The sequence below is a fragment of the Salvelinus namaycush genome, chromosome 2 (genome assembly GCF_016432855.1).
Source record: "Salvelinus namaycush isolate Seneca chromosome 2, SaNama_1.0, whole genome shotgun sequence".
In the NCBI taxonomy this organism is placed as follows: Eukaryota; Metazoa; Chordata; class Actinopteri; order Salmoniformes; family Salmonidae; genus Salvelinus; species Salvelinus namaycush.
In genome coordinates, this window is record NC_052308.1 from 51,530,033 (window position 1) to 51,557,454 (window position 27,422).

Consider the following 27,422-nt stretch of genomic DNA (forward strand, 5'->3'; position numbering starts at 1 on the left):
CTTCCTGGATGCAGGATTATTGCTCCCTGAAAAGAAACAAGTCTTCAGTAAACAAGTGTCATCACACCGTAATCATGAGGGTAGTTTCACTGTATTGGATCAACTACGATAAGATAAAACTGTATCCTAGCAATACTGTAGTGACTCTCAAACATTGACTTAGTAAGATAAGATGTAATACATCCATTAGATCATAAAGATCTCAGTTTTTACAATGTGGAGAAAAAGCCATCAGTCTTTTTACAAAACAAATCATTAAATATTTATTGATTTTATTTTCCATACATTTGCAAGTTTAAGATCAACATTAAATAGGTTCTGGATACTGGGTGGAGGAATTTCATCTACTCATCCCTTATTTCTGTACCTGTCACCCCACATATTCATCCACCCTGTGAAATAGACTCAAAAGAACAAAAGTAATCAAATCTTCTGGAATATAAAACAAGTTGGACACACATACAAATTCTGGAATGAACAAATACCCAACTCCATGAAAAAAACACAGTCATTTCATACAGTATAGTCTTGAATCACTTGTGCGGATTGTGCCTTATTGCCTTTTAAATGGCAGTGAAAAAGCAAAGCAAAAACCCAGTTAACACATAATGTTCCACATCCTTCATAACACCTTAGAAATCTTTACAATAACGTGAAAGCATATCAAACCAAAACCAATCTTTGCACTGAATTGACTCATCCTTTGTTCTCTGACCCTTTTCTTTTTAGTCGCGCTCCGTCTTCCAGTCTTGTCGTTTATTTTACAAAAGTGTTCCTAAAAAATAAATACAAATATTTCCAAGACTGTAGTTGTTTGTGACCCAAATATCACCTTTGTGAAGTCCTCTGCTACGTGCTTATACAGAAGCTCTTCTCTCCTCAAGTTTTTTTCACCATAATAAATATTTCTGTATCATCCTTCATGGATGTCCATTGATACAAGTGGTGCGGTGATTATGGACAAAATAAATACATAAATACAAAAGGAATAAATAAATCAATATTTGTTCATAAATAAATACATATTTATCACATATACATATTAACCCCCTGCTGAGTTTCATAACGTTCATTTCTCTGAATGTCCTCAGAGCCTCCACATTCACAAAGCTAAAAATGGACCAGTCTTTGACTCCAGACAGAAAATACCCAGAAACAAATGTAAAATGTAATTGTATTGTAACCTGTGGCGCACCACTTATATTGTATTACGTCATACTCCTTTGTTCCTTACTGTAAAGGGAATAGTGAATGGATAACACCTCCTTTAATCCCTCATTTAATCAGCCCACCTTTCACCATGAAGTTTCAAACCGTTTGAAAACTCAATGTTTCTCTTTGAAAAAGTCAAACTTGAAGTTTCGAAAAAATATTTTTTGTTGTTGACCAAATTGATTTCCGACTCACACTGACTGGGATTCAGTTCTGTTGCTCTGAAGGAGTTGGAGGAGTGCTTTTTAGGACAGTTTTGACACTGGGCTCTTGATACAGTGCTGGGGATGGAAAAGGAGAAAGGGTCTGGGCCGAGGACACCGCTAGGAGCCGTCTTCCTCAGGATGTCCCGGGGCATAGTATCCCGCCAGTTGCCTGAAGCGCGGCCCCCAGTCGCTGAGGTAGGAGAAATCCTGCTCGGATGTGGTGGACAGGGTGTGGATGGAGCTGAGAGAGAGGGCCGGCGAGCTGTTTCCCTCGAAGGCGTACGTCTGGAATGAGTCGTACGGCGGCACCGACAAGTCGCCATCTGTCTGCTCCACCTTCTTGCGGATGTAGCCCTTGAAGAGGGAGAAGTCGGCCGCCCCGCCGTCACCACTCATCCGCCCCTGAATCCACTGGGGCAGCGTGCGTAGGTCAGGGCCTGACTCGGACGAGCCACTCTTGGCCTCTGGAAAGTCAAAGAGATTGCGCAGGGTACTCATGTCGTAGGCCTGCGTGTCCTGCTCGCCGCCACCCTCGTCGTTGTACTTGATGACATTGTCGCGCATGTCCTCCTCATCCTCCGACATGCTCTGGCCCTTGCGGTGGCGCTTCAGGGTCAGGATTAGCAGCACCAGGACTGCAGAGGTGGAGAAAGAGCATGGGATTAGGGATTAAGGGGTTTAGGGATTAGCCGCATCAACAGTGGGGAAGTCAGAGCCTAGGAAGTGTGTCTGTGCTGTGCAGAAGTTGTGAGCCAAAGCTCTGGATTATTATCTGGAGTTGCCAGTGAACATTTGGAGAAACTCTCAGAGAGTAGCTGGTAGAGAGTAATTTCACGTCATGAAGCGAAGACTAATGAATTATACGAATGAACAAAAACATCTGCCCTTTTGTAAAGATTCTCTCAAGCACAAAGGGGAATAACACAAGATGAATGAAGAATATTGGATTGTGCAAATGGTGGGTGGCTAATGAAATTACAACAGCCTTTTTTGTATTTATTAGCACAAAGTTTGCCCTTTCCTTTTCCATCTCTGGTTTTCCAATTTTGATTTCACCCCAAAAAAGACAGCAAATTGAAGCTTAAATAATGAAGGGTAACATTTCCAATGCATGGGCATTGATTCTCCACCGGTGCCCGAAGCAAAATTCCTAATTGCTCGCCCAGAAATATGTTTTCAAATGCTTAATAGAGGCTGATCGGTTCATCAATACTTATTCAAGTGAGACATGCTGCATTAGAACCAGACAGAAATTTAGAGCAGAGCTCTACTGTTTTGGCGTCCACCAACAGAGGGTTTAATGACAGAAAAATTAAGTCTGAATTAAAAAGGAAAACAACTGAGATAGATCACTTAATAGTCTAATGAGGCGGAGGAAAAACAAAAGCTGTATCCATCCCAATAAATCAATCAGGGCTTTAATCCAAGCTTACTTATTTTAATTACTGCCTGATTAGAAAACTACCATTTAGCTGTAGCCACCCTTCTCCAGACATATGGTTATTCCGGAGGGGCTCCGATTGATTAATTAATTAAAACTTCCTGTCTACCACTTACCAAACTAAATGTCAGCGCTATGACAACAAAACTAATCTTCACTAATCTAGTCTTCATCAAATGTGGAAATAAAAATATAATGACGACATGAATATTCAAACAATGTAGATCATGACTATTTTGGAGTAATATGACAATTAATATGTATGTCACTACTATTACCATTACTATTATAATTGGGATTGAAGCCATTACCGTTCCACGCGGCATGGGGTTGATATGCTATCACCTCCATCGTTGAACATAGACTAATCCTGCATGTGATGATGGCCATCAGGGGGTCAGCTCGCTAATGACTTTCATTAACAGTGCATTCAGATACTATTCACACCCCTTGACTTTTTCCACATTTTGTTGTATTACAGCGTGAATTTTAAATGGTTAATTTGAGATTTTGTGTCACTGGCCTACAATAAATACCCCATATTGTGAAAGTGGAATTATGTTTTTAGAAAGTTTTACAAAATAATTAACAAGGAAAAGCTGAAATGTCTTGAGCCAATAAGTATTCATTGAATATCCCTTTGAACATGATGAAGTTATTAATTCAATTTTGGATGGAGTATCAATACACCCAAGCAATGAAGTGAAACTACAAAAAATGTCAAATAAATGACCTTTATGTCATTTATTGAAAATAGAGTGTCATGTTTGGGGCAAATCCAACACAACACACCACTGTGTACCCATTTCTATTTTCAAGCATGGTGGTGGCTGCATCATGTTATGGGTATGCTTGTCTTACAGTTAATACTATATACAACATTCATGCCTGCAAAAACACTACAGTAAATACTACAGTAAAGTCTGCAAAAAATCTACAGTGAATACTATAGTATGCTATAGTCATATCCGCAAAAACACTACATTAAATACTATAGTATATAAATATAGTAATAATACAGTATTTAGACCATAGTATACTATAGTATTTTTTCATGTGAGTTAGTTGTAAATGTGTAACATGTTTGAACTAGGACCACAATAAATATACATTAAACCTTTTTAGTTATTCTCAACAAATTTCTAAATTCATCGTATCCAAATTTGTGGTTGTATTGTGTTTTTAAATGGTCAAATACAATCAATCACTCAAGGGATACTACAGTGTGGAGTATATTATTCTACAGTATACTACACAATTCTATAGTAAGCAATACACGATCGAGGGGGAACCTTAGAGGAAATTCCTGGCATGAGCTCCCCAAGGACAGCCCGTTCAAATCAAAACAACATCGACAAAGCTAGCAGGTAGCAGTAAAGCTAGCTAGGAGTCCCAATCGATCTAAAACTTCTAAAGTAAGCACTACGTGTTTGAGTTAGTACAGTGTGTAGTATAGTATTCTACACAGTATACAACAATGTTCCAAAGTAAACACTACATGATCAAGGAATACTACAGTTTGTAGTATAGTTTTCTACAGTATACTACAACATCCTATAGTAAGCACTACATGATCGAGGGGGATACTACAGTGTGTTGTATAGTATTATGATTTTATCTTAGTGGAAATGGAAAATCAGAGGTAATACATTGGCTGCTTCATTCTTGTTAAAGAGATATGAATTCAATCTTTCAATGTTACTGTTATTTGCAGTGTTACAGCGACGGTAACATAACACATCTCCAAAGTTACATTTTGCATGTTATGCAGGCATAATGCACAGCCTATGGTATGTCCTGCATACATGTTGTACCTGCCCTGTCAACATGTGGCTGCTCCTTTGTGTACAGAGTGCTCCGATAAGCGGTCCTGACAAGACGGGCAATTTACCCTTGGGCTGCGCCTAGCCACATGAGCCAAGGAGTTCATCACAGCAGATGGGGCGTAATTGGTACGGATGTGCGCAGATTCCTCGCCGCGCCAAAATGGATTCATCACGTCACCCACTAAATTAACTGATGGAGGGATTGTTTGTTTGTTGCTAATTAGGCAGAAATGTGTTTTCATTTCGCTCATCATGCCACAATCTAATACAGTGCTTGGGTACCTCCGGAGAGCTGGGTTATCCCCCCAACCACACTCACAAACAGATCAACGGGCGAGTTGGTGGGAGTCATTTTGTTTGTGAGTTCTGTGTGTGAGTCTAGGCTCTCTGTGTATGCTGTGTGTGTGTGTGTGTGTTTGCGCTCTTTGTGTGTGTTCTGTGGGTGGATCGTTGGGAAGTCAAGGCCGACACACAGGGAAGTCAGTCGTTTTGCTCCAATCCATATCGCCCATTAACACACAAGGTGGCTGTTAAACACACGCTGTCCGTTCTCATTCCCTTGAGCCCAGCTCAGCTCAGCTCTCAACCAGGCCAGGAGCTCCACTATAATTGGCAATACCTCGGTGGGCTTAGAGCTGCGTGGAGCACTAGCCACTTAATGTAGGTGTTGTTTCCATGTTCTACCAATGAATATCAATCAGTCAATATTAATTTGTGTGTATCTGACATCACTTGAACTGCGGTCATTTCAAATGGGTGAAAATCAGCCAAGGTATTGGCAGAATTACACTGCAAACAGTAAATAGGAGTTTAATGATGACAGATATCAATGTTTTTTTCAATTTCATCTTAGGCTACTCACCACCTGCTTCACCGAACATATACCACATCATACTTTATATCTAATTTTCCTCTAAACAATGGGCAATTTTATGGACAGCTAGTTTTTGAAGACAGGAACGTTACTGAGATAGCAGCCTTAGGGTAAGTGCCATTTCAATTGAGTTAATTTAGGAAGTACACTGATATTCCAATTCGACAATTAAATGCATTGGGGAAAACTGGAATTAAAATGTCTGTTTAATTCCTGAATTTAAATTACCCTTTGAGGTGGTACAGCTATAGTACGACAAAACACAATACTTTTTAACCACTGCTTGTCTGCTTCAGGTTTGTACATCATCTTAACGTTTTGGTTGAGTGCCAAAAGGCGTTTAAAATCAAATCAAATCAAATTTTATTAGTCACATGCGCCGAATACAACATGTGTAGACCTTACAGTGAAATTCTTACTTACGAGCCCCTAACCAACAATGTAAAGTAAAATAACAATAGCGAGACTATATAAAGGGGGGTACCGGTACAGAGTCAATGTGCAGGGGCACTGGATAGTCGAGGTAATTGAGGTAATATGAACATGTAAGTAGAGTTATTAAAGTGACTATGCATAGATGATAACAACAGAGAGTAGCAGCGATATAAAATAGGGGGGGGCAATGCAAATAGTCTGGGTATCCATTTTATTAGATGTTCAGGAGTCTTATAGCTTGGGGGTAGAAGCTGTTTAGAAGCCTCTTGGACCTAGATTTGGCGCTCCAGTACCGCTTGCCGTGCGGTAGCAGAGAGAACAGTCTATGACTTGGGTGGCTGGAGTCTTTGACAATTTGTAGGGCCTTCCTCTGACACCGCCTGGTATAGAGGTCCTGGATGGCTGGAAGCTTGGCCCCAGTGATGTACTGGGCCGTTCGCACTACCCTCTGTAGTGCCTTGCGGTCAGAGGCCGAGCAGTTGCCATACCAGGCAGTGATGTAAAAACCCCAATTAATAAAATATAGGTTCCTTTTGAAGCTTACTACGCTTAAGTTAATACAGAAATAACATCAAAACTACCCTAAAAACAATACTCCCTCCCTGATTCAGAGATACTGGATGACCCAAGGTAAATCCCAAATGGCACCCTATTCTCTAGTGCACAACTTGACCAGAGCACTATGGGCCCTGGAATAGGGTGCCATTTGGGTTGAAACCCCAGCCTGTTCATCAATCATTCAAAACAAACGAGATGTGAAACTATAACTACATCCCCAACTATAGCAAAGTAAGAAAAAAAATAAACTGACAACGACGTACACTGCTTTCGTTTCTACCGCAGCCAAAATAGGAACGTTTTGCCAGTATTGATGAGGCAAGAATTTAAAGCGACTCATTAAACTTTCAAAGATGACAATACAAAATCTTCTCTCGCCTAGCACTCCTGCTGAGAGTTGTGTGTGTGTGAATTCTGGTATCTGAGAACGTCTGGAACGCCTTGTCTATTTAAAGAGCGTCTTTCCAGGGAGACGTGAGTGCTGGGGCAGCCCCCCCCCCTCCCACCGTCTTTCTACTAGGCCTCCCACTCTCACCATTCAGCTCCCCCTCCGCTAAAGTCCAACTATTGTATGTACTATCCACTTGGGGGAAAAAAGCTAACGAAAGGGGGTTGAGAGTTGCCCGACTGCAATGTCACTCATTGGAGGAAAAATATGGAAAATTGTGACAGAAAATAGAAAACAAATCATAGATACATGACATTCATGAATGAAGGATACAGCTGTAGATGTAGACTGTACTTTGGTTTTACAGTCCCTATACTGTATTATTCACATTATTTTGAATTATTCCCATTTACTCATATATGCCACATACTTATACCTGTATTCCCTATACTGTATATATTTGTCTACTTCTCTCCTGTTTTAAAACAAAAACATTGTTCTGTCTCCTGATAGACCCCCATCAGATCATCCAGAGCAGATGTCTTTCCTTTATTAATGGCAGTTGTAAACATAGTTAATCCTATGTTACCCGAAAAATCTGTATCCTTCAATTTGATCCTATCTCCAGATTGTGTCTTTACAGTTGACTTATTTCACCAGAAGGGCGGTTTCATTAATTTGTGACTCAGTAAATATAAAAAAAATATCCCAACAAGTGTGCAATATATTTTGTTAAAAAACCGTACAAGCAGACCAACAGGTCAACGTGTTGTTTGTTTTAAATAGTTTCTTTACCCAAGAGCTGACTTATTTTGGAGCTAAAACAGATGATTGCAGACCTAGATTCAAATAACATTTTTTTTCCTTTCCAAATACTTTGAGCATTTGATTTCCTACAGTGCCAAATGGACGGGGCTGCACTTTTAGGACTATGCTGGTGGTTATTTTATGCCAGGCAAGCTCAAAATTTGAAGGAACTCAGATCAATTTTCACTTTGTTCCATGCTTACCTATGAGTATGAGCATGCAGACCAGTAGGGCTATGAGGGCCCCGGGACTGAGTGAGGTGCTAATGGCGTAGGCGGTGGCATTGCAGGACTGGATGGTGCCCTCCGGGTCACAGCCACACACGTGGATGGTCAGGGTGCCCGTGGAGCTCAGGGCGGGAGGCCCGCTATCCACTACCAGGATAGGCAGAAGGTAGACGTTCTGCTCGTGGCGGTTGAAGCCTGAGCGCTGTGTCCGGATTCCCGCAGTATTGTCTGGAACAAAGAGATACAATATTATACCAGTGGCCTATGTCATACATCGACCTTCATCGCTGGGTTCAAGTCCCTGCAGGGTTATCTGTAACATAGAGATATAATACTGTATATGAGATAATACTAGAGTGGCCTATGTCATAGACCTTCATAACGTGGCGGTTGAATTGCCGTCCTGTATAGTCATGTTGCCGGTATACCAATGTACATTATAGTGTTCCAATTTTATAGTCTGAAAATCCCACACAGGCAGACAAGTCAGAGAACAAGATAATTCTGTATAAATAAAGAAATGAGGTGCTACCTGAGAAATAGATTTGCCTCTGCGCAGATAGGTATTTGACAAGAAGCTGCCATGTGGGGAATCGTACGTGACTCGTTTCATCTAGTTTTCTCTTGTTCTTAATACCACGCATTGTTTTGAGGTGTTTTGAATGATGCCATGTCTATGATAATATGGCAAAAATTCGCTAGTTAGCTAACCAAGAACTGTAACTGTCTATTCATCACACATTCTTTTCAGTCAAATGTAACCAAGGGGTGGAGGAATAAAACCTAACTGGTGCACGGCCCCTCAGAGAGACATATCCAATACATACAGCGTCAGGCTTTGACAAATATAGTCAGAATATCTAGTGTGGATGGATTTGTATATAAGACGCTAGACAATTCATCACCGGAGGCATATATCACTGTCAACGATGCAGCTAGAGCACTTCTCTGTCACAGGCAAGCAGTACACTCTTCCTATCACCATGGCTGTTTGTGTACGGGAACTTTGCTGAGTATAACGTCTGTGACATTGTCCCTCTGACTTTTACTCTGCATCCTATTTCATAAGTATGCCTTTCTGAATGGACAGAAGAGGGATGCAGTAATCTTAGGCTCTCTCGTCGTTGAATTGTAACTTTCCGAAACATACATTTTGATAATCACCTTGAAATGGCTAAAATGGCTAAACCTAATCATTTCAATATTAATTTCACATTGAGATTCATTGACAAAAGCGTAAAAAAATGACAAATGGTGTTAAATTACTTGAGGTAAGTACCAGAAAGTATCCATACCATCTTAAACCCATCGAAAATAAAGTGAAATTTCATTGCACTAATAGGTGCGTTGACAAGTGCGTTCTAAACAGTTTATTTTAGATATTTTATGAGGCGACAGGGGAATGTATAAGCTAATTATGCGTGTTTTATTGCAGTAGTTTTTTTAATGAATGTCATGTTAATTTACATGAATCAGATTAGTAAATAAAAAATGACTTATTAACAGTAACAAAAACACACCTATTTTACAAGCTTTATAACACATTTTCCCTACCGGGACTATAAAGTCAGTAAGTAAAGCAAGACGTCACTTTTGCGATAACTGTAGACCTTTGCTTCTTCAATGGCGAAGATTAGCTTTGCAGACCTCTAAAAATAATGACTAAAAAGTTTTGAGGAAAGAAAAGAAGTGCCTGTTTGTCTTCATGTGTCAAAGCTCGAAAACAAAATGGAATGTGAAGCCGTGATGGTGAAAAGAGAAAGTGACAGATCCAATCTGACAGGTTGACAAATGTGTCCATGAAAAGTGAAGAACAGTGGAAAAAATAGGTGGGAGGATAAAAGGTCTGAGCCACTGTGTCTCTGTGTGAGAGCACGCATACTGCTGAGCACATAGTGTGTGTGTGTGTGTGTGTGTGTGTATTTATGTGTGTGTGTGTGTGCTGCCAGCATATAGGTTTGTCTGTGTGTATATACATGCGTGATTAGTTCAAATAGCCTGTGTCAATGCATGTGCATTTGTGTGTTTTCCTGTGTCTCTGCGTATACGCGTGAGTCTGTGTGTGTATGTGGGCGGAGGGGTGAGTCGACTCATGCAGACGCTGAGCCCGTGTTTCCCAGTACCCAGGCCCCCCTGCCCAGGCATGTGACTGCGCTACACCAGGCCACGCCACAGCCTCCTCTGACATTTCCCTGGCTCGCTCCTCTGACATTTTCACCATGTCAGATCAATCTTGATTTGGCCACGCGTCACATCCACTTAGGTACCCATTTCCAAAGAGGGATTTGCTTGCTAACATGTCATCCCGCTTGGCTCCATGGCGTCAGCGTTTTGCAACAACAACAAAAAGAAAAAGGTTTGGGTCCACTGCAAAGTCACCACTAGAAAATGGATGTCCTTACATTGTGTTTCATAATGTAGGGGCACTTACATTAATTAAGCAGAACAGTATGTCCATATACTGCATCATATGCCCATATGACACATACTTTTCAAGCTACACATATTTCACAGTATCGTCAATAACCTTTCATGCTACACAGTTTGACTCATTCATTTCACATATGACACAGCATACTCTAACAGTTTCCACTCACACACACGGGCAGCTCAAAGATCCTCTGAGGCATTGCACGGGGATGTCCAGTATCATCCCTCAAAATTACCTTCAGAGTCGCTCTGTAACAACTGTATGACCTCTGACCTATAACTGTTGACCTCTTACCTTTGACATCCCACAGGGTGAAGTGGCGGTTGTTGGTGGCCTCCGGTGCCAGGGTGAAGTAGTAGCGGTGGCCCAACTGCGGCTCGTCCCTATCCACCACGCTGATAGAGTGAATGAGCTGCCAGAGAGGAAGGAAATCAAGACACGAGGATGACTTTACACGAGCCATCATTCCTATCCCAGCCATCCCTTAACCTCAAGACAGCCCCGCAATGAAAATGCATACGTCCTCATTCTATTTCATTGACGCCAGCATTGAAGTGCTACGTTTTCATATTTAATCAGTGTGCAACAGACTGATGAGTAGAGTAGCACATGGAGGGAAATATGGGGAACTTTATGGTTTACCAAATTAGCTGCAGATATTCAATTAAGTGACTATCTAAAATAGTCTTTATAGAGGGGAAGGGGGGATTGATATAAAAGGGGACACATCAGGCAATCCTCCTAAAATCCAACATTCAGTTCTCATTATACGCTTGTCAACAGGCTCGTACAGTCCTGGATTTATTTCACACACACACACACACACACACACACACACACACACACACACACACACACACACACACACACACACACACACACACACACAGAGTAAAGGGGAATCCACACACATATGCATGCATCTCTCGATGTTCACACACAGACAAATGGTTCCTAACAGTAACACTTTTAAAGATGATTAAAGCTAAAGATTTGGAGAGCCGTGTGTGAGGACATGATTCCCTTGTCTGGACTTGGAAAGATTCTCTATAAGATAAGTCTTGTGGGAATAAATCAAGTAGTTACAAGTTGTTTTAAAACTTCTTCGGGATCGGTGTCCCTTCCACGGGATGGTTGAGCTAACGTAGGCTAATGCGATTAGCATGAGGCTGTAAGTAACAACAACATTTCCCAGGACATAGACATATCTGATATTGGCAGAAATCTTACAATCTTATTAATCTAACTGTACTGACCAATTTACAGTAGCTATTACAGTGAAATAATACCACACTATTGTTGGAGGGGAGTGCACATTTTGAACATAAAGTTATTAATAAACAAATTAGGCACATTTGGGCAGTCTTGATACAACATTTTGAACATAAATACAATGGTTCATTGGATCCGTCTAAAACGTTGCACATACACTGCTGCCATCTAGTGGCTAAAATCTCAATTCCACCTGGGCTGGAATAATACATTATGACCATTCTCTTGCATTTCTAAGATTATGTTACAAAAAAAATTACAAATGAACTATTCATTTTTTCTTTGTATTATCTTTTACCAAATCTATTGTGGTATATTCTACTACATTCCTTTCACAATTCTATAAACTTCAAAGTGTTTCCTTTCAAATGGTACCAATAATATGCATATCCTTGCTTCAGGACCTGAGCTACAAGCAGTTAGATTTGGGTATGTCATTTTAGGCAAAAATTTAAAAAAAAGGGGCTAATCCTTAACCTGTTTGGGCTGCAAGGGGCAGTATTGAGTAGCCAGATAAAATGTGTCCATTTCAAACGGCCTCGTACTCAATTCTTGCTCGTACAATATGCATATTATTATTACTATTGGATAGAAAACACTCTCTAGTTTCTAAAACCGTTTGAATTATTTCTCTGAGAGAAACAGAACTCATTCTGCAGCACATTTCCTGACCAGGAAGTGGAATGTCTGAAATCGATGCTCTGTTCTTCTTCCTGCCTATAAATGGGCACAAGACCTATTAGTATACATGCACGTCATACACCTTCCTCTGGGTGTCAAGAGGCTGTGAGAGAAGAAATGAGGTGATTATCTTGGTCTGAGATGGAACACATCATCTTGGAATGACGTGTCCACCATTTTCGGTACTCTGAAGAGCGCGAGGTGGACAGTGGGATTGCCTTTTGTTTAGCTGCCGTAATAGGTGACTACAATCTCCGGCTTCGATTTTATTTGATACATGTCTCCATACCATCGTAAAGTATGTTTTTTCAATATAGTTTCATCAGATTATAGAAATTTCTTCGGGAGTTTTGCCGTGTTCCGTTCTCTTCCGTTTGTTGACATGGAGAGTGTCGTGCCACCCGGCTAGCGCGCTTGCTAAATGAAGAGGGAAAGTTGCCGTTCTGAATCCAAACAACGACTGTTCTGGACAAAGGACACCTTGTCCAACATTCTGATGAAAGATCAGCAAAAGTAAGACCCATTTTATGATGTTATTTCATATATCTGTCGTAGTCGCCGGCGCCCAAGTGTTTCTGGCTATTGTGCTAAGCTAATATAACGCTACATTTTTTTTCCGCTGTAAAACACTTAATAAATCGGAAATATTGGCTGGAATCACAAGATGCCTGTCTTTCATTTGCTGTACACTATGTATTTTTCAGAAATGTTTTATGATGATTAATTAGGTATTTGACGTTGGTGCCTGTAATTATTATGGCTGCTTTCGGTGCAATTTCTGACTGTAGCTGCAATGTAAACTATGATTTATACCTGAAATATGCACATTTTTCTAACAAAACATATGCTATACAATAAATATGTTATCAGACTGTCATCTGATGAAGTTGTTTCTTGGTTAGTGGCTATTTATATCTTTATTTGGTCGAATTTGTGATAGCTACTGATGGAGTAAAAAACTGATGGAGTAAAAAAACTGGTGTCTTTTGCTAACGTGGTTAGCTAATAGATTTACATATTGTGTCTTCCCTGTAAAACATTTTTAAAATCGGACATGTTGGCTGGATTCACAAGATGTGTACCTTTCATATGCTGTATTGGACTTGTTAATGTGTGAAAGTTAAATATTTAAAAAATATATATTTTGAATTTCGCGCCCTGCACTTTGAGCTGGCTGTTGTCATAAGTGTACCGACGTCGGGCTGCAGCCATAAGAAGTTAATATACACTGAGTGAAAAAAACATTAGGAATACCTGCTTTTTCTATGAAAAAGACTGACCAGGTGAATCCATAGACTGACCAGGTGAATCCAGATGAAAGCTATGATCCCTTATTGATGTCACTGTTAAATCCACTTCAATCAATGCAGATGAAAGAATTCTTGCTGCTGGTGATTCTTTGATCCACCTCTACGCAGACGACACCATTCTGTATACTTCTGGTCCTTCTTTGAACAATGTGTTAACTAACCTCCAGACAAGCTTCAATGCCATACAACTCTCCTTCCGCGGCCTCCAACTGCTCTTAAATGCAAGTAAAACTAAATGCATGCTCTTCAACCGATCGCTGCCCACACCTGCCCGCCCGCCCAGCATCACTACTCTGCACGGTTCTGACTTAGAATATGTGGACAACCACAAATACCTAGTTGTCTGGTTAGACTGTAAACTCTCCTTCCAGACTCACATTAAGCATCTCCAATCCAAAATTAAATCTAGAATTGGCTTCCTATTTTGCAACAAAGCATCCTTCACTCATGCTGCCAAACATACCCTCGTAAAACTGACCATCCTACCGATCCTCGACTTTGGCGATGTCATTTACAAAATAGCTCCCAACACTCTACTCAACAAATTGGATGCCGTCTATCACAGTGCCATCCGTTTTTTCACCAAAGCCCCATATACTACCCACCACTGCGACCTGTACGCTCTCGTAGGCTGGCCCTCGCTTCATACTCGTTGACAAACCTACTGGCTTCAGGTCATCCACAAGTCTCTAATAGGTAAGGCCCCGCCTTATCTCAGCTCACTGGTCACCATAGCAGCACCCACCTGTAGCACGCTCTTCAGCAGGTATATCTCTCTAGTCACCCCCAAAGCCAATTCCTCTTTTGGCCACCTTTCCTTCCAGTTCTCTGCTGCCAATGACTGGAATGAATTGCAAAAATCATTGAAGCTGGAGACTCATATCTCCCTCACTAGCAATAAGCACCAGCTGTCTGAGCAGCTCACAGATTACTGCACCTTTACAAAGCCCATCTGTAAATAGCCCATCCAACTACCTCATCCCTATACTGTATTTATTTATTTATTTATCTTGCTCCTTTGCACCCCTGTATCTCTACTTGCACATTCATCTTCTGCACATCATTCACTTATTCACACATCATTCACAACTGTTCTGCCTGCGGCTATGGAACCCTGACCTGTTCACCGGACGTGTTACCTGTCTCAGACCTGCTGTTTTCAACTCTCTTGAGACAGCAGGAGCGGTAGAGATACTCTTAATGATCGGCTATGGAAAGCCAACTGACATTTACTCCTGAGGTGCTGACTTGCTGCACCCTCGACAACTACTGTAATTATTATTATTTGATCATGCTGGTCATTTATGAACATTTGAACATCTTGGCCATGTTCTGTTATAATCTCCACCCGGCACAGCCAGAAGAGGACTGGCCACCCCTCATAGCCTGGTTCCTCTCTAGGTTTCTTCCTAGGTTTTGGCCTTTCTAGGGAGTTTTTCCTAGCCACCGTGCTTCTACACCTGCATTGCTTGCTGTTTGGGGTTTTAGGCTGGGTTTCTGTACAGCACTTTGAGATATCAGCTGATGTAAGAAGGGCTATATAAATACATTTGATTTGATTTGATCTAGTGTCTAATTGGTATATTGTAATTACTTCGCCACCATGGCCTATTTATTGCCTTACCTCCCTTTTCTTACATCATTTGCACACACTGTATATAGATTTTCTTCAACTGTATTATTGACTGTATGTTTTGTTTATTCCATGTGTAACTCTGTGTTGTTGTATGTGTCGAACTGCTTTGCTTTATTCTTGGCCAGGTTGCAGTTGTTAATGAGAACTTGTTCTCAACTTGCCTACCTGGCTAAATAAAGGTGAAATAAAAAAATGTAAATAAAATGAAGGGGAAGTTAAATAAGGATTTTTAAGCCTTGGGACAATTGAGACATGATGGTGTATGTGTGCCATTCAGAGTATGAATGGCAAAAGACAAAATATTTAAATGCCTTTGAACGAGGTATGGTAGTAGATGCCAGGCGTTCCGGTTTGACTATGTCAAAAACTGCAACGCTGCTGGGTTTTTAACACTCAACAGTTTCCAGTGTGTATCAATAATGGTTCACCACCCAAAGGACATCCAGCCTTCTTGACCGAACTGTGGGAAGCATTGGAGTCAAACGGTTAGTTGGGCAGTATATTAGAGAGATTCCATCTAGCTACAGTATGTCGACACACCTTCAAATTCGTGGATTCGGCTATTTCAGCCACACCCGTGCTGACAGGTGTGAAAAATCGAGCACACAGCAATGCAATCTCCATATTGACAAACATTGACAGTAGAATGGCCTTACTGAAGAGCTCAGTGACTTTTAACGTGGCACTGTCATAGGATGCCACCTTTCCAACAAGTCAGTTCGTCAAATTTCTGCCCTGCTAGAGCTGCCCCGGTCAACGATAAGTGCTGTTATTGTGAAGTGGAAACGTCTAGGAACAACAACGCCTCAGCCACGAAGTGGTAGGTCACACAAGCTCACAGAATGGGACCGCCGAGTGCTGAAGCGCGTAGCGTGTAAAAATCTTCTGTTCTCGGTTGCAACACTCACTGCCGAGTTCCAAACTGCCTCTGGAAGCAACGTCAGCACAAGAACTGTTCGTCGGGAGCTTCATGAAATGGGTTTCCATAGCCGCACACAAGCCTAAGATCACCATGAGCAATGCCAAGCATCGGCAATGCATTCTCTGGAGTGATGAATCACGTTTCACCATTTGACAATCCGACGGACGAATCTGAGTTAGGCGGATGCCAGGAAAACATTACCTACCCCAATGGATAGTTCCAACTGTAAAGTTTGGTGGAGGAGGAATAATGGTCTGGGGATGTTTTTTTATGGTTTGGGCTAGGCCCCTTAGTTCTAGTGAAGGGAAATCTTAACACAACAGCATACAATTACATTCTAGACCATACTGTGTTTCCAACTTGGTGTCAACAGTTTGGGGAAGGCCCGTTCCTGTTTCAGCATGAAAATGCCCCCGTGCACAAAGGGAGGTGCATACAGAAATGGTTTGTCGAAATCAGTGTGAAAGAACTTGACTGGCCCGCATAGAGCCTGACCTCAACCCCATTGAACACCTTTGGGATACATTGGAACGCCGATTGCGAGCCAGGCCTAATCTCCCAACATCAGTGCCCGACCACACTATTGCTCTTGTGGCTGAATGCAAGCAAGTCCCAGCATCTAGTGGAAAGCCTTCCCAGAAGAGTGGCGGCTGTTATAGCAGCAAATGGGGGACCAACTCCATATTAATGCCCATGAGTGTGGAATGAGATGTGCGACGATCAGGTGTCCACATACTTTTGGTAATGTAGTGAATTTTCCATAACCCAAAATATTGTTGTTTCAGCTGTTTGAAGCTGGTGTACAAAATCATACTATTTTCTATATTTTTAATTAATGTCACTGTTGATTTCAGAATTGTGTGTATCACTTTGCTTTGGCAACATTAACCTTTTTATTCATTCAATTAAAGCATATTGAATGAGAGAGAGTGTGTTCATTGAGCAGCTCCCTCAAGCACAATCACCTAATTAGATTTCTATCTAACAGTACCCCATCTGACCCTTTACATCTGAAACACCCTTGAAAAGCAAGAGGGATAGAATTTTCCAAAACGAGCATATATTCCCTGGGGCCAGGGTACAGGGTAAAGGTCCAGAGAATGTGTCTTGCTTTCCCATTTGTGAAGGTAATCTGCCACTTCAGTGGGCAACCAGGGAGACTTTAAGAGGGGAGACTGAAGTTCAGTCGTGTCAAGGTAAGATAAATTAACCCCAAATCGTCGCAAAGGGCTTCACTGTCACGCCCTGACCATAGAGAGCTATTTATTCTCTATGTTGGTTGTGGCGTGATAGTGACAAGGGTGGGTCATCTAGGTGATTAATGATTTATGTTGGCCGGGTATGGTTCCCAATCAGAGACAGCTGTTTTTCGTTGTCTATGATTTGGAATCATATTTAGGCAGCCATTTCCTCATTGTGCTTTGTGGGATTTTGTCTACAGATAGTTGCCTGTGTGCGCACACCAGTAACTTCACGGTTTGTTTGTTCTTGTGCTTTATTGTTTTGTTTGATGAGTTTCAATTTATTAAAATATGTGGAACTCTACGCACGCTGCGCCTTGGTCCAATCCTTTCGACAAGCGTGACATTCACAATCATTAGGGGGAGGTTAGAATAAAATTAAACATTTAAGTGAATACTTGTAAAATGACTCTGTGTGAGAATTGTTTTGGAAAAATTGAAGAGGGTTGTTAAATCAAGACAGTGTATGTGTCTTTCAGGTTATATGTGCATGTTAATCAGCAAGAAATGTTTGAATGTCATTTTAGTGAGTTAAAAAATGATTAAGTCAATCTCGGATGCAACACATAAAATAAATCTGCATGTCTGCTTGTCAGATTGTCTATTTGCATGCAACTGTGTGTGTGTGGGGAGGGGGATCTGTATGTGTGCATATATGTGTGCGTGCGAATCTGTATGTGTGACTGTGCACATGCTTCTGTCTATGCGAGTGCATGTGACTGCGGATGATTTGAGTATGTTTTTGTGCGCATGAGCCCCCATGTGTGTGTATGTGGCAATGTGAGCACACGTGTGCGCATGTGCCAGTGTGTGTGTTTGAGGGCCCTCGCATTATTCATCTCACTTGTATTGTCCCAGGGGAGTACTGAGCCCTGGTGATCTGTCACACTGACCCACTAGCTGGGCTTTGAGAAGGCTATGTTGAGTTGACAGGCACCTCTACCCGGGGCCATACTCAGTATTTGCCTCTCCGCCCGGCCTTTTCCTGCACACACAGCACTATATGATATCTGTCTATTTGCATCTAGTCTGGCAAATGCCACAGGGTCGATGAGGGGGATCGACACAGGCCTGAGACTTGTTTAACGTGTCAATCCGAAAAGGGCAGACAAGGAGAATGTGACAGATTTGGGGGTAGGTCCAAAAATGGAAAGACACAGATGTTGAGGGGGTGGAAATGTGGAGGAATTACAGAACAAGGAGGCCGTATAACGGTTTGAATGATTCAACTTGTCACTTCTCATTATTACCTCTAGGAAAAGATGGCACCGGAAATTGCAACAAAAGCTTTGGGTGCCTTCTTACGATCTTAAATCATTTTGAATAAGCAAGTGAACCAGCACATCTCATCTAAGAGAGAAATTGTATTTATTTATTTTATTTAACCTTTATTTAACTAGGCAAGTCAGTTAAGAAGAAATACTTATTTACAATGACGGCCTACCAAAAGGCCTTCTGTGGGGACGGGGGCTGGGATTAAAAATGAATTAAATAAAAATATTGGACAAAAAACACATCACGACAAGGGAGACAACACAACACTACATAAAGAGAGACACAAGACAACAACATAGCATGGTAGCAACACAAGATGACAACAACATGGTAGCAACACAACATGGCAGCAGCACAGGGTACAAACATTATTGGGCACAGACAACAGCACAAAGGGCAAGAAGATAGAGACAACAATACATCACAAAAAGCAGCCACAAGTGTCAGTAAGCGTGTCCATGATTGAGTCTTTGAATGAAGAGATTGAGAAAAAAACTATCCAGTTTGAGTGTTTGTTGCAGCTTGTTCCAGTCACTAGCTGCAGCAAACTGAAAAGACGAGCGACCCAGGGATGTGTGTGCTTTGGGGACCTTTAACAGAATGTGACTGGCAGAATGGGTATTGTATGTGGAGGATGAGGACTGCAGTAGATATCTCAGATAGGGGGGAGGGAGGCCTAAGAGGGTTTTATAAATAAGCATCAACATGTGGGTCTTGCGACAGGTATTTAACATTTTTATTTTATTTCACCTTTATTTAACCAGGTAGGACAGTTGAGAACAAGTTCTCATTTACAACTGCGATCTGGCCAAGTTGAAGCAAAGCAGTGCGACAAAAACAACAACATAGAGTTACACATGGGATAAACAAACGTACAGTCAATAACACAATCGAAAAATCTATGTACAGTGTGTGCAAATGTAGCAAGATTAGGGAGGTAAGGCAATAAATAGACCATAGAGGCGAAATAATTACAATTTAGCATTAACACTGGAGTGATAGATGTGCAAGTAGAGATACTGGGGTGCAAAAGAGCAAAAAATAAATAAATAACAATATGGGGATGAGGTAGTTGGGTGTGCTATTTACAGATGGGCTATGTACAGGTACAGTGATTGGTAAGCTGCTCTGACAGCTGATGCTTAAAGTTAGCGAGGGAGATATAAGTCTCGAGCTTATATCTGGAGCATGTGCTACGGGTGGATGTTGCTATGGTGAACAGTGAGCTGAGATAAGGCGGGGCTTTACCTAGCAAAGACTTATAGATGACCTGGAGCCAGTGGGTTTGGCGTCAAAAATGTAGCGATGGCCAGCCAACAAGAGCATACAGGTCGGAGTGGTGGGTAGTATATGGGGCTTTGGTGACAAAACGGATGGCACTGTGATAGACTACATCCAATATGCTGAGTAGAGTGTTGGGGCCTATTTTGTAAATGACATCGCCGAAGTTAAGGATCGGTAGGATGCTCAGTTTACGAGGGTATGTTTGGCAAAATGAGTGAAGGAGGCTTTGTGGCGAAATAGGAAACCGATTCTAGATGTAGTTTTGGATTGGAGATGCTTAATGTGAGTCTGGAAGGAGAGTTTACAGTCTAACCAGACACCTAGGTATTTGTAGTTGTCCACATATTCTAAGTCAGAACCGTCCAAAGTAGTGATGCTAGTCGGGCAGGCGAATGCGGGCAGCAATCGGTTGAAGAGCATGCATTTAGTTTTACTAGCATTTAAAAGTATTTGGAGGCCACATAACGAGTGTTGTATGGCATCAAAACTCATTTGCAGGTTTGTTAACACAGTGTCCAAAGAAGGGCCAGATGTATACAAAATGGTGTCGTCTGCGTAGAGGTGGATCAGAGAATCACCAGCAGCAAGAGCGACATCATTGATATATACAGAGAAAAGAGTCAGCCCGAGAATTGAACCTTGTGGCACCCCCATAGAGACTGCCAGAGGTCCGGACAACAGGCCCTCCGATATGACACACTGAACTCTATCTGAGAAGTAGTTGGTGAACCAGGTGAAGCAGTCATTTGAGAATCCAAGGCTATTGAGTCTGCCGATAAGAATGCGGTGATTGACAGAGTCGAAAGCCTTGGCCAGGTTGATGAAGATGGCTGCACAGTACTGTCTTTTATCAATGGCGGTTAGGACCTTGAGCGTGGCTGAAATCAGATTGGATAGCGGAGAAGATACGGTGGGATTCGAAATGGTCGGTGATCTGTTTGTTAACTTAGCTTTCGAAGATTTTACAAAGGTAGTGCAGGATGGATATAGGTCTATAACAGTCTGGGTCTAGAGTGTCTCCCCCTTTGAAGAGGGGTATGACTGCGGCAGCTTTCCAATCTTTGGGGATCTCAGACAATACAAAAGAGAGGTTGAACAGGCTAGTAATAGGTGTTGCAACAATTTCAGCGGATAATTTTAGAAAGAGAGTTTTCAGATTGTCTAGCCCAGCTGCTTTGTAAGGATCCAGATTTTGCAGCTCTTTCAGAACATCAGCTTTCTGGATTTTGGTGAAGGAGAAGCGGGGGGGGACTTGGGCAAGTTTCTGCGGGGGGTGCAGAGCCGTTGGCCGGGGTAAGGGTAGCCAGGTGAAAAGCAAGGCCAGCCGTAGAAAAATGCTTGTTGAAATGATCGATTATCCTAGATTTATCGGTGGTGACAGTGTTTCCTAGCCTCAGTGCAGTGGGCAGCTGGGAGGAGTTGCTCTTATTCGCCATGGACTTTACAGTGTCCCAAAACTTTTTGGAATTAGTGCTACAGGATGCAAATTTCTGTTTGAAAAAGCTAGCCTTAGCTTTCCTAACTGAATGTGTATATTGGTTCCTAACTTCCCTGAAAAGTTGCATATCGCGGAGGCTATTCGATGCGAATGCAGTACGCCACAGGATGTTTTTGTGCTGGTCAAGGGCATTCAAGGGCATTTGAATGGGGTGGTCAAGGGCATTTGAATGGGGCATGCTTATTTAAGATGGTGAGAAAGCACTTTTGAAGAGCAACCAGGCATCCTCTACTGACGGGATGAGGTTAATATCCTTCCAGGATACCCAGGCTAGGTCGATTAAAAAAAGTCAGGATGATATCTATGAGGGTGCCCATGGTTACGGATTTAGATTTATACCTGGTAGGTTCCTTGATACTTTGTGTGAGATTGAGGGCGTCTAGCTTAGATTGTAGGGGTGTTAAGCATATCCTGGTTTAGGTCAACTAACAGTACAAACTCTGAAGATAGATGGGGGGCAACCAATTCATATATGGTGTCCAGGGCACAGCTGGGGGCTGAGGGGGGTCTTTAACTTCACTAGGGTAGGGGGCAGCATTCGGAATGTTGGATGAAAAGCGTGCCCAAATTAAACTGCCTGCTACTCAGGCCCAGAAGCTAGGATTTGCATATAAGTAGTAGATTTGGATAGAAAACACTCTAAAGTTTCAAAAACTGTTAAAATAATGTCTGTGAGTATAACAGAACTGATATGACAGGCAAAAACCAGAGGAAAATCCAACCAGGAAGTACAATTATTTTCAAAGGCTGTTTTTCCATTGAAAGCCTATCCACCATACAAAGACTAAGGACCCAGTTCACGAGCTATGTGGCTTCCTCTACATGTGGCCAGTCTTTAGGCATTGTTTCAGGCGTTTACTCTGAAAATGAGGGAGATACAGCACTTTCAATGAGAGGCCAGTGGAAATTAAACTATTTGAAAGTTTATTGCTTAAAACCAACAAATCTAATTGTTTGTGGAGACAACCGAGCACTGAAGGTGATCCTTGGTAAAGATTGCCACTCCCCCACCTTTGGAAGATCTGTCTTGCCGATAAAGCCGATCAGTATTCAAAACACTCTTTCTTAACCACGTCTTAGTAATGACCAACACATCTGGATTGGAGCTGTGAACTCACACTTTCAATTGATGCATTTTAGGTAATACACTTCTTGTGTTCACATGCCGAAAACCCAGGCATTTACGAGAGCAGAAATCAGTGAAACAGATATCAGAGCACAAGTCAGAATTGGGGCTAGCAACTGTAGATGGGCCATTTCCAGTCATCATCAACAGTAATGCAATCAAGGCACGGCAGAGGATAGGGATCTCTCTCTCTCTCTATCAATCCTGGGCGATCCAAGATGAGCCTTCAAATATGTAAATTCAGAAGGAACCTACAGTGAATCCCAGGAAGAGTAGCTGCCTCATAAGGAACAGCTAATTGAGATTCTAATACGGTAAGCGACAACAGTTTTATGTAGCCTACGTGTCACCAATATGTTTCTTCAACCCCTTACTGTATTCAGAAAGACATACAGTTGTACGAATCCCTTCATAGTGACCTAAAGGACAGACATAAACACCCCAAAATAAATAGCAGAAAAGCTATTTGCCACATTGTGCGCCTGTGTCACACAACAGGCATGAACTGTGCTTCCGAGCTAAAGCTGCTTATCCTCTGTCGCCTAAAGTTGCGTCCCAAATGACACTCTATTCTTGACACTCTACATTGTGAGCTACTTTTGCCCATGGGGGCTGGTCAAATGTAGTGCACTACAGGGGGTACCATTTGGGACAGAACCCTAAGTCCTTTATTTACATCTCAGCCATTTTCTTCGACTGATTTATCTTGCCTTTAAACACAAACAAATATGCCATGTTGCCAGCTCCTCAAATTTTCACTGCGGTGCCACCAAACTTGAGTCACAAAACTCAAACGCTGACAAGGCATGGGTGATAGGCATGCCATATACACACTTAATGAAAAGCCCCTAATGAGGTTGCGTGGGCCATACTGAGCCATACTGAGCTGACAGATGCTGGGATGACAGAGTTCCTGGACTGAAAGTGGAAATATGGTGGTGTGTGTGTTGATAGGCTTAAAGGGGATATTTCGAGCAAATGAAGTGTCCACTGTGTTGGACTGTGTAGACACCATATAGGATGGCAGTGCATGTTTTGTTATGCCATGGTAAACCTGCATGACTAGTACAGAGAGGAGAATAAAGTCGAATAACTATCTAGAAAATGACTATCTAGAATACACTACAAAGTTAGCACAAGTGGAAACATTGCAACCAAGAATTCCAGAAACTATTGGGGGAAAATAAATGCAGTCATTGGCCTTACACATTTTTTAGAGGCCATAAAGTAAATGCATGTACTGAAGGCAGAGCAGACAGAATCATGGCCAAAGTGCAGATATCAAATGTTTTGCTAGTACTCCAGGTGTAAGAAACATTTAGGCAATTATGCTCACTTCTGAGAGGCTGTGCTCTATCCAACTTATCCAGCTGATAAATAGTGTTCTCGGGAACGGTAACAAAATTCAAGCTAATTTAACACGCAAACAACCGCTGCCTTCCCGTACCTCCAGGCTCTGCCTTTGGCTGCCTAATTTGTTGAATAAATAACAGGTTTCTGCCACTAGGCATGAGCTTTATATGCAAGTAAATATCATGACCAAATGGTAATATTGTAATACCCAGTGCAGAGAGGGATCCTTAAGGAGGATTAAGATACTGTAAGGCCTTGTTTTAATTGTCTATTTTTTCAGGAAACTATGAGTGGGTCATACATTGCCCTTTAAAAAACATCTCCAGGGTTGATTTCTCAATTTAAAGTATGTTTTTTGGCAGAACTACCTTTTAGCATTTGGTGTACAGCTGATTTTAGCCAAAACATGAAAGTATTCAAAGTTTCTTTCCTTACTCAACAAATCCTCTTAGAAAAAGCTATTTCTTCACAGCAATATACTGTAAATGTATAGTATGTCATTCTGGTAATTCATGAATGGGTTGATGTATTGATTCATGCTCCCCAGCAGGACTAAGAGTGAAAGGAACATGGCATCTAAGAGACATTTGCACGTATTGTAAACATTTTCAGAAGTAGAGTGTAACAAAATGGGGCAAAAAAAAAACATAGCACCCGATTCAGACTTAGGAAATCTATTCCTTTTTCAGTAGCGGTGCGTGGGTTAAATCACTGGGGAAGTAAGTAAAAAAAGCCATATTACACCCTATGTCGTGATATAACCCATTCGTTCATACGCCACCGTGATATACAATAAGGCCGAGACAACAAAAAGACAGTCACACAGTGGCGGAATAAATTCAACTGCACATACGTTTGTTTCATCACAAAACTGGAGAGCAACCTCTGTCTCGTGATGTCCACAAAGCAAATATTGCATGTAACAAACAGTTACATGACCTACAGCATGGTCAAGCAAGTTAATATTTTTGACAGTTTACTAAACAACTACTGATTTAGAACCACAGAGTTAACGCAAGTCAGCAAAAAGACAACAGGAGCACTGCCTCCGCTATGCCAGCAACATCTCAACATAAACATTTAAACATCATAAAATCAACTAGGCTATGTATGCTTAGTTTAATACAATGAATACAAACTTAAAGATACCAAAAACAACGTAGTCTAATCAATGTTCCTAAATATCATGTGGCTATCCAGGGTACTGATTTCTCTCTGTGTGTGCGTGCATCCGTGCAAGTAATTATTAGTTGAAAGCCAATGCTTTCATGTAGGCAAAACGGTCTATGGCTCTGTCATACAGTATGCTTTTTGTTGTCATAGCTTACCTAGCTAAAATGCTTGCTAGCCTAACTTCTTTACATAGGCAACAATGAACCAGCAAAGCTAGCTAGCTAGTTAACGTGAGCCTACTAGGCTACATCTTGGCTTCATATAGAACAATCATCTCAGGCTAGTGGCACAATATATGCATTTGTTTTGGTGATATCAGATTCGGCGTCATAATCCTTGTCCTGTACAGAGAATTAAGTCCAAATACTCATCTCCATCCATGGCTTAGAAAATGGCTGATTTAGCAAGCTAGCTACTGCAGGACAACACAAGCAGACCAGAAAGACATGTTTTTCTGACAATAACGTTTTGCTTTGGATGTCATTTGATTTGAGTGAAGCCAAATCCAAACTGGCCAACCTTGGGGAGAGTTTTGCTGTGCCAGGACAACCCACAATTGAGCTCAGCTCAATGCTGATTGGCTAATTATTATTATTTTTTTTTATCAAGGGTGGCCAAATGCTTGCTGGCATCAATCAATCAAATGCTACGGCGGCAACATGTCATACTCTTTTGGTCATCATATACATGGGCTACACATACTGAGACAGGGGAAGCTGTTTCCCTTGCTCTGATGATTTTTCCGGTGAGATTCAGCCACTTGCGAATTGAAGTAAAATTATGAAAACTCAGAGACAAAAGATAAATTATTTTATAATTAAAAAATATATATTGGTAAAATAGTTCAGAAAACCTGGCTTACCTTGATATCCATGAAGAAATACAAGCCACTGTCCTTTTCTACGCGCTCTGTTATTATCAGACTTATGTTATTCATGTGTGTGACAAGCTAGTTGGGTGTGTCTTCCTTCCGCACTCTGCAAATGTATATTCTAGGCAAGAAAACCACACCCCATGTTGATCTTCTGTTGGCCCCTGCAATTTTATCATGGAGTTCCCACACAGACAACATTTCCTCATTAAACAAACCAGCTCAAGAACCTCACTAATTTTATTTTGAAAGTCAATGCCTTAACATGTCACCAATGAAATAAGAATGCACATCTGTTATTGAAACATGTGGGCTAAAAGCAGGCTACCCCCAGATTAAAATTGTAATATCTTTCTTTGGCTGTCAATAGAATTAAATTTAAGTTGACATTTAGAACCTGGATAGTGCTTGACCGTAAGCTATTTTGAATTTGCATATTTGAAACTATGAGTGCACAAAGCCTAATATAGCCATTTTTTTACTTGTGCAGGTGGTGGGGCAGCTGGACTCAATTTCAGGGATTACATGTGCACAAGCAAAATTCAATCAACAGCTGCAGCTTGCCCATTTCAGTGGGGTTATCATCATGGTAAATGAAGGGCTATCACCCGGCTTGTAAAAAATTGTTTAAACTAGATGGAATGGAATACTGGTCTATTTAGGGTTATCAGTATGACTAGTGGTCTAGAACCACAATGGAGGAGACAAAAAAAAAGACACTTAAACCAACTTCTCCAGCGAGGAGCTGGAGATACTGGCCACTGATGTGACTCGCTCTATTTATTTACTATATGCTTAAAAGTGACTCCAGTAGAAAACAACAAATCTGGCAATCGGTATTAGGCTGGATGAGCGCCCTGAGAAGTTGCAAAACACACATTTAGAGACCTCCAAACTGCCTTACAGTCCAGATTGTTGAACCATAGGACCTCGTTCAGTGCGACCAGTGAAGGGCCGAGCACGGAGCTCCACCTCACTCCTTGGGAGGAGCTGATTGGATCGACCCTCTCCACCACCGACACCCACGGATAGGATGATGGTGTGGATAATGATCAAGGTAAATACATACAGTATTAATTAGCCTACAATGATAAGGTATGAAAAAAGACAAATTGTAGACATACAATCTTTTTTATTTATTGGTAAATAATATGTAGTGGGAGACATCTGTCTCAAATAAAAGCAGTTTGGATGTCGTACAGTGACCCCCTATCGGATGCTGTAGCCGGGATTGCAGAAGCACAAGTCGGTAAGGACAGCAATTCCATGACACTGTTGAAAGAAATGAAGAAATGTATAATTAGAGACTGCAGATGGCGTCCTACAGTATAGGTAAAACTGAGACTTTCCCTCCTACGTTCATCTCCTCAGACCA

At 41.5% G+C, this 27,422-nt stretch overlaps 1 protein-coding gene across 1 annotated transcript in view; it reads right to left on the reverse strand.

Moving 5' to 3' along the window:
• Positions 1–284: 284 nt before the first annotated feature.
• Positions 285–27,422, reverse strand: part of LOC120022137 (cadherin-22-like) — a 110,097-nt gene continuing 82,959 nt past the window's right edge. Inside the window, exons 8-10 of the mRNA XM_038965990.1 lie at positions 10,700–10,817; positions 7,951–8,202; positions 285–2,053 (exon numbers count right to left, since the gene is read on the reverse strand). Coding sequence (XP_038821918.1) covers positions 1,536–2,053; positions 7,951–8,202; positions 10,700–10,817 — 888 coding nt within the window. The 3' untranslated portion in view covers positions 285–1,535. The remainder of the gene's footprint in view (positions 2,054–7,950; positions 8,203–10,699; positions 10,818–27,422) is intronic.